General features: G+C 40.5%; 1 protein-coding gene across 2 annotated transcripts in view; it reads left to right on the top strand.

Moving 5' to 3' along the window:
* The window catches only part of CSMD1 (CUB and Sushi multiple domains 1), a 949,519-nt gene that overhangs the window by 740,616 nt on the left and 194,151 nt on the right, over positions 1–14,752 (top strand). For both annotated transcript variants that reach the window (XM_053380819.1, XM_053380818.1), the window contains exons 19-21: positions 1,966–2,082; positions 5,069–5,284; positions 7,906–8,094. In XM_053380819.1, coding sequence (XP_053236794.1) covers positions 1,966–2,082; positions 5,069–5,284; positions 7,906–8,094 — 522 coding nt within the window. The remainder of the gene's footprint in view (positions 1–1,965; positions 2,083–5,068; positions 5,285–7,905; positions 8,095–14,752) is intronic.

The following is a 14,752-nucleotide window of genomic DNA, read 5'->3' as shown; positions in this document are numbered from 1 at the left end:
TAGATTTCAATCATAAAGTTTCTGCTTGGGCTGATGTTGTTCAGAGTGCTGAACTACACTGTGGCATAGTTCTTGAGATAGTTTTATTGACACATTTCATTTTTCTTCTGTTTTATTTATGGCTCATGGGATTGCTATGTTTTATTGTTTAACATACTTCATAGCTGTTCTGAAAATCACGGCTATATTTATTATGAGATCTTCTAAGTGTGTATAATTTAGAATGTTCAGTTTCTTTAATCTCAACACCCTGCTCTTTCAAATGCTTCTAGTTAAAACCTGCAGTGATTGCAATCTCCTCTCTTCCTCCCTCCCTATACACACACACACACAAGCTGAGACAGAGATAGTGAGAGGGTGGCAGTGCCTGCTTTGTTTTGGTTATGAAGAATTTACAGACAGAAGCATGTTTCAGTAGCCTCAGCACAGAGTCAGAAAGATGTGAGGCAGAGCCTGTACTGAAGTTATAACCCCATTTCTCCATTTCCCAGTGGTGACATTTGGTTATGAATTGCAGAACTGGGGGATGAGCCCCTCTTTCTTGCCCATAGTTGGGGCATTTTGCTAGAGAGGGAGGAGGGGAGTGAGACGGGGCGGGGGGAGAGTAAATATGTATGGGTACACTATTCTTTTCTGAAAGCAATCCCAATTAAAGTACCCCTACATTTTTCTAGTTTAAGGTCAGAGTTCGAATTGAGAATGACGTGCCAGCCATAATATAACCATTCCCCTCCCCACCCCCAGCATGCTAAAAGTGGAATTTTATTGTGTATTTTTCTCACACTACAATTGCTTCTTTACTTGAGAATGTTGGGTCGTGTCAATCAAAAGCTGAAAAGATATGCTAACATATAATGCTGATTATCAGATATTTAATGTATTAAAAATGGAAAGATGCAGGAAAAGGCAAGTTATAGGCACACCAAAGCAAGTTATGGGGCACATACCGCAATCTAATTTTGCAAACACTGTGTAATTTACCCATATAAACAATACAACTCGTATCATGCAAATCAGAACAATCTATTATGAATTCCATGGAAAGTATTCTTTTAGTGTCCTAGCAGCCTTCTAATCTTCACAGGGTTTTGGTTTTGAAAGAATTAGTATGTCTGCAGGGGGAAATGTGTATCTCTTTTTCCTTTAAAAACAAAAGAAGAGAAATGTGATAAATCTGCTGAACAACCCACCCTGAATTATTAATTTTAGGGTGTGTGTGAATAGAATCAGTATAACAGCTTTATAATGCAGTTTTTTAGCTCTCAAATCTAGATCAAAGAAAAATAAAGAAATTTCTAAAGACACCCGTTTCTACATTTTGTACTATCCTTGTGATTGGCCTGAGAATCCGAAAATATAGGCATCTATATTATTGTCTCTGTGTATGCTAATTTTATTTTTGATACCTTTTGGTATATATTTGAACATAGGTTCTTTCTCCCAGTTAATCTTGCACCCTACCCCATCCACCGGAACAGCATTTTCTGGCTAGACGCTACGTTTGACAGCCTTCCTCATCAGTGCTCTGCATAATCTACCCTCTCTAAAATGTAAAACCCACATATTCTAGTTTTCTCTTATTATCTCTTTTGAGACACAGTCTTGTCAGATTCTTTACTATCTCTCAGGTTGCCAAGGAGATGAGGCACTCACTGGCAATTCTGAGTAGACCTTAATGCAGATGTATATGCATTTCAGTGTTATTACTACTGCCTGCTCCTAATCAGTTCATTTGCTCTGATGATGTTTACAACTTTTCTATTTCAGCAGGGACCTATTATTTGTAAAACATAAACAACATGGTGTTGTGTGTGTGTTTAAGCTGAATTGGTAACAGTGTTGGTTAGCATTTGTTTGTGGCCCCAGGAAGTTAATGGGCCTAATAATGCTCCTCAATTTTTAAAAAATGGGTCAAGCAGAGCATCAGTAATTATTTTATTACTATTATTTCTTTCTTTTGTACAGCTCTGTGTGGTGGCTATATTCATGGGAGAAGTGGAACCATTCTATCACCAGGCTTTCCTGATTTTTATCCAAATTCTTTAAACTGCACATGGACAATCGAAGTTTCTCATGGCAAGGGTAAGAGAACATAAAGTTTGCAGGGTATATCTGTTTAAAATGCCTCCTGAAGATAGATTTTGAAAAAAATTAAAGTAAGGGAACCCATCCTCTACTCCCATATAGACTTAATAAAAAGATAAAGTGTGTGTGTGTGTGTGTGTGTGTGTGTGATAGATAGATAGAGAGAGAGAGAGAGAGAGAGAGAGTTATTATCTTGACTCTATGTTGGAGTTGGCAATTCTCAGGGTATAACCTGAAGCTCCGCCCCCTCTGGCCAACATTTAGTTGGGTAAAGCTTCCAAGACCCAGGGACTGCACCCTTCTTACACAACTTGAGTTCGCCAGCATTGAGAGGTTGATTGATCAAATGGACCATCAGCTTCCAAGTGCCTCAGGGTGCTCATCAGGGTACCTTAGATTATATTCTTGGGTGTTCACACTGCCTGTCAAGCAATGACCAAATGGAACAATTGGCAAAGCCAGTCAACCAAATCAATATAGCTTTGCCATAGTCAACAACACAGTAAGGAATATGTAAAAATGATGCCCCCACTTGGGAATTAGAAACTGCCTCTAAAATTCCTCCTCACCACTGGAAAGGACAACTAGCTAATCCCTTATCACTGCACAGGGTTGGTGGGTGAGTTGTTGTGCTGGTTGCAGAGGCAGCAACACCATCTATAATAGGTGTGCTGCCCATTCCACTGTTGGCCACAACCCTGTGCTGGGATGTAGTCATGTCTTCCCCACATGTTCCCATTCCATCCTGAATGAGGGGTGGGACAGACTTGCCCCCAGCAGAGACCCAGAACAGTGATCATCTGTTTTGAGTTGGGATCAACGAAGAAAGTTGGTTTTAAATGTCCTTGAAAATACATAATATGAGAGTAATATTTGTCATTTTCATGTGTCAATATTTGTCACTTCTAAAATCTATCAAAATAATATCTGCATTGCTTTTTAAAAATTTATATACTGTCAAGTCATCCCATCTGTTGATATCACTAAATGCCAGCCAGTACTGGTAATTAAAATGTTACCTTTCTTCATTAATGCTCACCTGTCTTGCGATTATAGTACTTCTGTTTGGAAAATAATTCCTGGTTTTCTTCACTGGATTCTGTTACTGCTTTAATATATTTTTGAACAAGTGTGGCATTTTATTTAAATAGAACAGTATGGGTGTTTAGATAACTCCAAGCACTGAAATGATGAAATAGGATTTTAAAAGCAGAGAATTAAAATTAATGGATTTTTTTTTTCCTCCTCTGGTTGTCGACCTTTGAGATACACTTCTTTCTTTTTTGCAGTCCTTCTTTGTACTTTCTCTCTCCCTCCCCACTTTTTCATTCCCTATACTATTTTAGAAATGAGAATTCTTATGTAGTTGTTTGGGGTCAAAAGCAAGGACTTTAAGAAAACAAGCACAAAGAATTCTGAAACGGGAAAGCTTTAGCTATATAGTGTATGCATTAGAGAATAGCAACATTGTAGTTTATAATATTGTATGAATTATAGACAGTGTTGAAGGTCATCATATGTGTGACAAGGATATAATTATATTTGTTACAACTTAGCCTGAATGTGCAACATTTGCACCAAGTTTGGGATGGCTCTGTCTTTGTTAACCTTCGTATTATATGTATACAAACGAATACACACACACACACACACACACACACACACACACACACACACTTGGATCTAAAGGTGCCATTCTACTAATGGAATGAGTCTTCTACTAAAGAAGGGTCTGTTTCTGACCTGCTTGTGAAAAACCATTGTGTGAACAACGTGACCCCAGATCTAGAGAAGTTGTTTGTATAAGTTCTTGAGCTTGAGCTCTTTCCAATAATAACAATAACAATAATAATTTATTATTTATACCACACCCATCTGGCTGGGTTTGCCCCAGCCACTCTGGGTGGCTCCCAACCGAATATTAAAAACAAAATACAGCATTAGACATTTAAAACTTGCCTAAACAGGGCTGCTTTCAGATGTCTTCCAAATATCAGATACTTGTTTATTTCCTTGACATCTGATGGGAGAGCATTCCACAGGGTGGGCACCACTACCGAGAAGGCCTTCTGCCTGGTTCCCTGTAACCTCACTTCTTGCAGTGAGGGAACTGCCAGAAGGTCCTCGGAGCTGGACTCAGTCCAAGCTGAACGATGGGGGTGGAGATGCTCCTTCAGGTATACTGGGCCAAGGCCATTTAGGGCTTTCAAGGTTAGCACCAACACTTTGAATTGTGCTTGGAACCTTTTCACAACCTGCTGTAGTTTACATTCTACTGCCTGTGTCTTCATTATTCACTTGGTTCTCATACTATAATGAAGGCATAGCCAGTGTGGTGCCGTCCTAGATGTTGTCTGATTAAACCTCCCTTCGGCCCCTACTGCATGACCAATGGTCAGGGATGATGGGAGCTGTAGTCCAACAACAACCAGAGGGCACAACATTGGCTAGCCTTGCTATAATGTGGTCATTGATGCATTGTGGTACCACACTGTGGGAAACCTTCCCCTAGAGCTTCCACAAGAGTTCATTGAGCAGTTCTAATGTAGCTTCTCCTTCCACTCAGTTTCCTTGCTTCCCCAGGGGAATAGGTTTCCTTGCTTCCCCAGGGGATAGGTTTCTGGACCCTGGGGAAATGGTGGTAGTTTGGGTAACAGCCTTCAGAATTGAGCCAAGCACGGCAGGATTGTAGTTACACTGATCTTGCATACAAGCATATGCTCAGGGCCACTCACTTATGAATACGCCTGCTTGAAGGCTTACAACAGTGTTATATGCAAGAGAGTTGAGAACTGGATGCATATTCACCCTTGGTGACAAAAGCAAAACAAAACAAGACACCTGGTAGTGAAGCCTGAGCCTTTAGCTGACTCAGGTTGCCAGTGGTTCTGCTCAGGAGGTCAGATTCCAGGTAAGCATGACATATTTTGTCATCCATCCTTTACTCAAAAAGCAAAATATTGTTCTTTTTCCATTTTTCAAGGAGTACAACTGATCTTCCACACTTTTCACCTGGAGAGCTCCCATGACTATTTGCTCATCACTGAAGATGGAAGCTTCACAGAACCTGTGGCCAGATTAACAGGGTCCGTTTTGCCTCCTACCATCAAAGCTGGACTCTTTGGAAACTTCACGGCACAACTTCGGTTTATTTCTGATTTTTCCATTTCCTACGAAGGCTTTAATATAACATTTTCAGGTAAAGGCATGGGCTTTGATAGATTATTTGGAAATGTTTTATATTTATATTATTAACTAAAACAGTCATAATGAATAGCACTAGAAGATTCCCCCACCTGTTGTCAGGAGATTCCCCTACCCACCTCAGACAACATAGCCTACCATGTTTGATAACCTCCCTGGTACCCTGTAGAGGATTTTCAGGGAATATATGAGGATTTAAAGAAGAAGGGAAGAAAGGAAAGATCTGTTTTGTGAGTCGTCAGTAGTTTATACAATATGGGATGCAACTCAGTAGTAGCTGAAAACCAACCAAACATTGGAATTATATAATATTTATTCAAAGTGTACTTGGTACTTGTCTTTTTGTAACCTTAAACTTCAGTCCTGTGCACGATTAACTGCAAGTAAGGATCCATTAGACATAATAGGACTCGTCTTGTATACATTGCATAGTATTGTGCAGTAAATTGGCTAGCAGCAGCTACTGTTTACAACTATTAATGTCTTTGGTCTTTTGGAGATTCTAAAACCATGCACAAGTAGTAAGGAAGAGCTACATTACAAGTCCCTAACTGCACGATTCTTGGTTCTGGTTTCCACTTGGTTGATCTGAGTGCAAAGATCTTTCCAAGAAAGCACAAACGGAGCAATTCTGGCATTATACACACATCAATCATAAATGATTTGTTTTGATTTGAAATATTATCTAGCTTCTAGAAGTAATTGTATTAAGTCTTTAAATGTCAGTTAATGATACCAAACAGACCAGATATTAATGACAAGAGTGTTTCAGGTCAAACACAACAGGGACTTCTTGGAAAAGGTGCAGTTCACATGGAAAGTTTAGCCTTATTTAACAGCCAGAACAGCAGATCATTATCTTTCTTTTTGGGGCAATTTTCCCACTCACCTCCAAGCCTGAGAACATTCGGCAAATTTTCTCCTGTGATTTTACTATGTGCAAAAACGGGAAGGAGAAATTTGGGGGACAATCTCACATATATTCCTCCACTGTTACTGCATTGGCCAAATACCTAATAGCAGAAGTTGAACACTGAAGTGAAGGTGAAGGGCTCATAATGTGTGACCTTATCCTAAGATTGTTGTAGTTAGGGGTAGTCCTACTGAATCTGAACCAGGGTTCACTATGTCCTGTGTATCAGCCAACCTGATTAATCTGGGAAACTCAAAAATAGGGCATGAATGCAATAGCCCCCAGAACTTGCTACCTGGTTCAGTGGTTTATTGTGCCTGCACCCCCTGCATGATTGTTATCATGTGAGGGAGATGAATACCTGAATTGGGCTGTGGCTGTTCATTTGTCAATTGCCTAATAATCCCACCTTTCCTCTAACGAGCCCAATGTGGACATAGGTTTCCATAGTGGTCTCTCCTCTGGGCACTAACGAAACCAAACTCTGCTTAAGTTCAACAAATTTATAAGCACAACCTGCCTGTTTAGCCTGGTTTATAATACCAATGTGCAGACACAGTTTAGAAGCTGTGTCCTTGGTTTTAGAGGAAAAGGAATGTTATTCCGCAAAATGGGCAGTTTGCTGAAAGGAGATGGTATTGAATTGAATATGAGCTGAGACAGCAGGTTATTAAAGTGGCAGTAAAATCTGCACTGACAGAGGGGGTAGAAATGTATTTCACAAATAGAGAGTGCTGCATTAAGCATGCAAAGCTAAACCTTTACATTCCTTACCCTCTCTCTATAGGCTCTCCTTGTTCTGTTCGACTTCATAAAAAACCATTTTTCTTTTACTAGAAAGGCACTGTACTGCTAGGTTTATTCTTCAGTACCTCTGCAGGGGTATATATATTCTGCAGGGGTTACTTTGACTTCACACTGGACTTCACATTCAAAGCCTGCAGTGCCTATATGCTGTAAGATGAGTCTTCACATGCAAATTAATTCACATATTGAATTACTGGTTACATTCATTATTTATCAGTGGTACTAAAATAGGATTTTCATATATATATGAAGGTCTTGATGAATATTGTGTGTGCACCCCCCCATATGGTGTCTGACTTAACTGATATTTATCAAGATAATTTGAATGCTCCTAATACTTGTCTTTAAGAAAGTTCCTGCAAGCTATTATTTAATCACAGGAGTTCCTAGAGCGAAGTGTTGGCCTCCTTTGCTAATGCCAAACCGTAAATCTCATTGTTTCCCTCCCTGCAAAAAATTGGCTGCAATCCAGGTGCTGATGCAACAGTAGCTACCCTGTGAAGCACTATACCAGGGCTGGATCTAGACACATAAAAGAAGTGTTTCAGTTTAAAGTGCTGTAAATTTAAACAGGGAAAACAGGTAGAGAAAAGTGGGACTCCACATCGCCATCTGGTGGCACAATGTTGTATCACACATACAACACATAAATCACTTTTTCTTTACCAGTCTAACCAAGTCCCAGGTGCTGTAGCATCTAGAAGCTTCCTGCAGCCAATCAGAAGCCGCTATTTGGTTTTTGGAAGTTTTGGAAGTAGAACGGACTTCCAGAATGGATTCCGTTCGACTTCCAAGGTACGAATGTATGTTGGCATTGCGTAGTTATCCTGTTTAGTTTTTTTTAAAAAAATTGGAACTTTCATCTTTTTCCTTGGCTTTTGATTTATTGTCTGAAGAATATGACCTGGAACCCTGTGATGATCCTGGTGTTCCTGCCTTCAGTCGAAGAATAGGATTTCACTTTGGCGTCGGAGATTCCTTGACGTTTTCTTGCTTCCCTGGATATCGCTTGGAAGGTGCAGACAAGCTTGCGTGCCTGGGTGGCGGCCGCCGTGTATGGAGTGCACCTCTGCCAAGGTGTGTGGGTAGGTGGTCACATGCTTTCATTTCATTCATCCAATTGATAGCACATGGGGGAGGCAAAAGAAGAGGGGGGCAAAGCTAAAGTCACCTAGAATGGTGTAAATTATTATTCAGTGCATATTATAAATGGGTTGTTGTCACAGGCATGATAGGTTGGACACAGGCATGATAGGAGGAACCAGCTGGGGAACCACCAAAGGAGGTTTTGGTGGTGGTGGCGGGACAACAAGGAGTGATCAGAGGGAGAAGAGGAAGAAGACAGGGAGAGGAGGAGACATAGATGGCTTGGGGGAGGCAGGGACCTTTAGTCTTGGCAACTGATTTCATGGAGTACCGTATTTTTCGCTCTATGAGACACACTTTTTTCCTCCTAAAAAGTAAGGGGAAATGTCTGTGCATCTTATGGAGCGCATGTGGTCAATCACTGGCTCCCTTTCTGGCCCCACCCCCTTGCCCAGGCCTCCATTGTTGAATGTTCTGCAGACGGAGGCTGTTTGTTTCCCCAGTGACATGTGACAGGCTGATTAGATTATCTGTCTGGAAACTGTAGAAATGGCTCCCTTTCCTTTCCTAAAGAAGCTGCAGAACTGTGAGTTGAACCCCATAAAAACAGGATTTTTTCCCTTTGCAAAGTAAGCTCAACAACTTTGAGATGATCCTCAAAAAACGGGGGTTTTCCCCTTTGCAAAAGAAGCTGCACTGTGAGCTGATACCCCCTCAAACAGGGCTTTCCCCCTTTCCTCCTCTAAAAACTAGGTGTGTCTTATGGTCTGGTGCGTCTTATGGAGCGAAAAAATACGGTAATTCCTACAGGGAATGAGCTGCTGTGCCCATTAGGTCTGACACTCAGCCAAGTCTGTGAAGATAGTGTTTTTCCTAATAAAGAGTTAACTCCAACTTTCAGCTGTGTGATTTACTGGCCGGCTCACTCTGTGACAGTTGTGGATGTTTTAACCAATTGAGTGTGGCTCTCAATTCACCAACTAATTCAAGAAGATAGTTAGGTTGAAATGCAGCTGATATTATTGCACAAGAAATAATTTGCTTATGTTTGTGTGAAGGCACAAATCTTTCTGATGTCTTTGGCAGTAAAGATAGCAGCCATGGGGCAATAATAATAATAATCCTAATTATATTTTCTGATGTGTAAATCCTGCTGCTTAGCATTGCAGCTTAGATGTTTCAGGGGAACACATATGCTTGCATCAGAGCTTATATTTTGTTTTGATGTATTTATCATTTGGTCTGGTTAATAACTCAAATTACTTTTAAAATACTTCCATTGCAACAGAATATTAAATCTTTTTGGGGGGATTCCTTGAAAATTGGATTCTTTTATAAAATGCATGATACTACATGAAATGTTTTGCAGTTGTAAATTAGGTCACTCTGCTACAGAATCAGCGGGCGGACACCCTCCGGAGGGCGCCCCGTGCTTCGGGCTGCAGGCTGCTGCCCGCAAGCCTTGTGAGCCCGCGGGAACTCCCGCCGGGCTTGCAAGGCTTGCGGATAGCTTCCTGAAGCCTGGAGAGTGAGAGGGGTCGGTGCGCACCGATGCCTCTCGCTCTCCAGGCTTCAGCGAAAGCCTGCATTCGCCCCATAGGACGCACACACATTTCCCCTTCATTTTTAGAGGGGGGAAAGTGTGTCCTATGGGGCGAAAAATACGGTACATAGCTACCAGCAAATCCATTTCATGTTGCACTGAACATACTGACTTTTTTACTTGCTTTTGAATATCTACTTCCCACCAAGAATTGCAGTTAACTGGCTCCAGTATATATAATTTGAACGAGTGTTGCTGATGCTCAAGAGTATTTTTTTCTTCACGGCCTTGTTTTGCAATTTAATTTGTTCTTAAAAAAATAGTTTAAAGACAGGAAACTTATTCTGAACTTCTTTTCATACTAGCTCCTTATTTCTGAGCAATCGTTGAAGAGATTGCTTCAATTGTTTTGCATTATTAAAAATATTAATAACTCGTGTTTATCAAGATATTATTAAGCTCTAGGGCAATTAAAGAAAATCATACCTACTGCAATGCAATGTTGAAAGTGCTATGTTGGTAGTATAGGCATGGGGGTGTGTGGTTGAAGATTAGATCCTTCAAACATCTAAGCTCTATTCATGTGTTGCTCACATTTAGTGGATTCATGGTTTCAAGCAGGACCAGATTGTACTTCTGGCCTCACCTCTGACCAGGCTGCAACAGCCCCAGCCCCCAGGGTTCACAAGAAAGGAATAAAGACTCTTACAACGTGTTATGGAATTAAAATTAGGCCACAACTTTATTAAACTTCCGAATGTTGGAAGACCTTGACTTAGGACTTGGGCCTCAGGCCATAAACTGCCAAAGTTGTGACAAATTGCTATGGGGAAGACAAAACCTGCCAATGCAGGAAAATTTCTTCCCGGTCCTTCAATAGCAACCAGTCAAAGACCATAGCCGCACCCGCTAAACAGGAAGCAAAAGGGAGGATAGGGTGGGTCAATCTCCTGACCCAACTGCCTGGCTACTGTCGGTTCCACCCCCTATGTAAATGGGACTGGCCCCACCTCCCAGCAATGAAACTTGACTACAGAGGCTGGGCGTGAACCTCCAAATAATAACACTGAGAGGCAGGCCAGCCGCCCCGGTTTGCCATTAAGTTCCCTGGAAACTGTAGCACCGTGCACGATCCCGCAAAGGGCACCCACAATGTAAAGTGTGAGTGATCATTGCCACTGTGTTAGCTGTGCCCTTTAGATGACCACACCGAGCACAGTTGATTGCATGGTTGTAGCCTGTAGGCTACATTTGATGTGGGACATCTGAACACACAGTACCTCAACCCTGTCGCTTGTCTTCTAGGTAGAAGGCCATTTTCACAATGTGTGCAAATTTAATATAATGGGAAGATAAAAGCCAATCTTGAAAGACGCGTGGGCAGTTTCATTACTGGAGTAATGAACTGGAATTCAGTTTGTCACCTATGTTGTTTTCACAGAATCAGATGGAATCCATGCTTCCTTAGAATAATTACCAGAGTCCCTCCCCCCCTTTTTTGTTTTTGGTTCCTGTTTGCACTTTTTTGCTTGTGGGACACTACGTAGGAAATTAATTTTGTTTAGCCCTATTAAATTAATATTGCTCAGTCCTAAAAATTTATTGGATGAATTGTTATGCATCCCTATGCAAATGTTTATTTGTGGGCTATTTTATTAAAAAAGATAATGAAAAGGTCTATCGAAGCTGTACAAAAGGCTTTGTTCCAAATGTCAGGCATATGAAAGAAGCATTACAAAGGTGCAGTTCTCCCTTGACAGAACTCATTTAATTTGAATTCCTGATATAAATCAGCTGTTCTTAATTTGGAATACGAATTCTCTGACCAGTGTTCTGTTTGACTTTTTAAAGTGCTTTGCAGCCCTTTATCTACCACATCTCGAGACAATGATGGATCTACTGCTTTGGAGAAATGGTTTCAAAATTATCTAATTTAATAACTTAATTGATTTTGTATTCCACTTGCTGAAAGCAAGTGGGTGTTCATACGCCGACTGTGTTATCACTTAGCTAAATTTAGGTGCAGGTGAACCACAATAGAAAGTTAAATAGGAATACTATTTATTTATGCAGACTGCTGAGGAAGAATATGTATCCCTTAACCCCTTTTGAACTCTTTTCAAATAGAATCATATCTTCCCCCCCCTAAAAAGTATTATTACATTTTCCTTTGAAACTCATTCCTGCACTCTGCAAGCATAAGTTGAAATATCCTAAACTTTAACAAAAGGAAAGAAAAACTTGGTTGGAGAGGGCCAACATTTATGATGGTTAATCTGGATGAATTAATTTATATTTGAAATTTGCACTTACATTGAATGAACTGAGCAGATACCTATGAATAATGCGTATTTCTCAGGGGAGGTGGACACAAAAATCACATGGGTGTCATGTGAGCTGTCTGTGAATGATTCTGTGAACTGACCCACACAATTATATTTGCTTGCTTATCTTATAGGTTCAGTTACCAAAGGGTGGAGTTTTTCCTAGCTAAAAGGAGCCAATGGCACCTAGAATATGAGAAGGATCCTGTTTTTTTCTTTTTCTTTTGTATCATGGGTGATAAGTTTAATGCATGTGGAGTGTAAGTGTTGCTTTGCATGCATATTTTGTTTGCCAAGGCTGTTGAATGATCAGTTGGCAGACTTATTTTAGTAGCTTTATTGCATCCGGAATTAGGCATTGAGGAAGACAGCTGCATATTCCAGAATTTTCTTCACCTCTTTGTAAAACAAGTTAGTTATTAATGTACTAGAAGCCAATGGATGACTTAGTTATGGTTCTCTAAGCTCCAATTCAGTTCAGCATCCCAGACAAAATGGAATGTTCTAATTCAGGTGCTGGAGCATATTTAAAATGTCAGGGAGGCCGAGGCTGCTAATATATTAGAAGCCACTCTTTAGAAATAAATCAAAATATATCCCCAATTGTCCACCATTTCTGACCTGATAAACTCCCATTAATGTGAATTAATGCTTGCATGTGAGATCAAAATTTCTTGCTTTAGGGCCACCTGTATGGGGCATGATATTCAAGTACATCTGACAGTTGCACCTAAGATGTTATTCCCCCACCCTGCATACTACTTTGAAATGAATGTGAGCATTTTTAAATAAGTAATTGCCTTCCCCCTTATTTCCCCTTGTATTTATTTAAAAACTGCATGAAAAAGCACAGACACAAGGGGCATATTTCACATGTGACATGTGTCCGTATTTCATACTACATTTTAACAATGAGTACAATAAAATATTATGAAGTAGTATGAAGATACAGGTGGGAGAGACCTGAGAGTTTATTATTTTTATTATAATTAATTTATTAATCACCTGCTACACAATTGTCTTAAGATGGTAAAAAAAAAAGCAAGAAACCATTACAAACAGTTACTACTTTACTTTAATTGAAGTCTAGCTCTTAATTTCTGGCTTATGCAATTATATGCAGCTCTAGGTTCATTTACATGGTTTTGTTAAACCAGGTGAATACCTGGATTGCTTTAACGCTGACATTTGCTAAGGTGCTTCAGATTTCTGGGGTTCAGCTATTAAAAACAAAAAAACACACATTTGGCTTTGAATATAGCTAGCCCTTGGGATAAGCCATTGTGAGATGAATTTTGAAGTACGAATAATGATTTTACTCCGATATTATACTTTTAGCCTAGACCAATTCATTCACAACAGAGCCCTCTTTTGGTTTAAATTTTTATTAATCACTACCTCTTTAACTAAAAAAAAAAAAATAGCAACCCCAAATCAATTCAAAAGCAACATGCATTCTCTGTCTGACAAGAATGAAGTGGATCTCTTTTCAGTCTGACTAAGAAATAGCATGCTGGTATCTTTCTTCCCCCTCTTGCTTAAATATTATCTAAGACGGCAAAATCATTTCAAACACATTAGCAGACCCCCTCTGTGGTCTCTGTGGAGTCTTTCTAAAGGTGGAGGTGTCTTTGTCCTGTTGAACGCTTTCAGCCTTTCATTATTTTTACTTAAAAAAAATAAATTAGCATGCAGTTTTAGACTACAGGGCAAATTCCCTGCTGGTTTCATATATTTGTAGTCTGTTTACATTCCCTTTTCCCTTTTCAAGACCTTCTGTAAATTTTCCTCCTGTCCCTTTTGGGCCAGGAACAGCTGCTCCCCTCTATGACTGGTTTGACATAAGGTATATAACTTGTAACTGTGGTTTTGACTGCAGCAGTACTATTTACCATCAAAAGGATTATTTGGCCATAATTGCTTAATGAAGATCAGTACTAACATACTATTCTCATTGGGACAGTAAGCTGACAAAATATTAATTGCGTGTTGAGGTCCCCCAAGCCACCCCTAAATAATTCACAATTCACACATAATTTTTGTTTAAGGTTTTTGGCATAATTTTGGCCACAACTTTATTAAAATACATAAATGTGAGTGGTTGCTTAGGTTGGTTATGACTATCTGTCCCCACGCCCAGGGACAGAACTGACTTCTGGATTCCAGTGAAAGCCAGTAAGGGAAAACAATATTGGGGAGAGCATGGAGCCGGGCACCAGACCCTCACCCCCCCATGCTCCCGGGGGCTTGCACAGCCCTAAGCCCCATTCAGGGGTATGGACGAAAGAATGGCAAGGCCCTGGATTCCTTAACGGAATTCCCTTTCCGCAGCAGCATTGGAGGGGCAGGCACTTACCCCTCCACCAACCAATTTTTTAACCAGTGTCTAACTGCAACCTTACAAGTTGTGACGATTTGCTACGCAGTAGGCAAAAACCAAATGGCCCCAGCCAATCAGCTAGATGGACAAAATTCCTACCAGGTCCCTGCCCCAAAAGCAGACGACCCCATGACAGGCATAACAAGATCAACACAATAGCCCTAGATTAGGGAGGGTGGGCGGGTGATCCGATGCACGCAGCAAAAGAGCCCAGTCAGTGCTGCGTGACTTGATTTTATAACCTTTGGTCTGTCCCCCTAAATGGCAACACCAAAATTTGCCCAGTAACCCAACCGCCCAATCACTGCAGATGGTCATCCATACTAACCTGCCCAGCAACAGAGGGGTGGCCTGTCAGACCCACCGCAACATGTGCTCTCTATGAAGGAGAACACGCTTTGTAGGATTGT

Source organism: Podarcis raffonei, chromosome 3 (genome assembly GCF_027172205.1).
Source record: "Podarcis raffonei isolate rPodRaf1 chromosome 3, rPodRaf1.pri, whole genome shotgun sequence".
Classification (NCBI taxonomy): Eukaryota; Metazoa; Chordata; class Lepidosauria; order Squamata; family Lacertidae; genus Podarcis; species Podarcis raffonei.
This window is presented reverse-complemented; position numbering and strand designations above follow the sequence as displayed.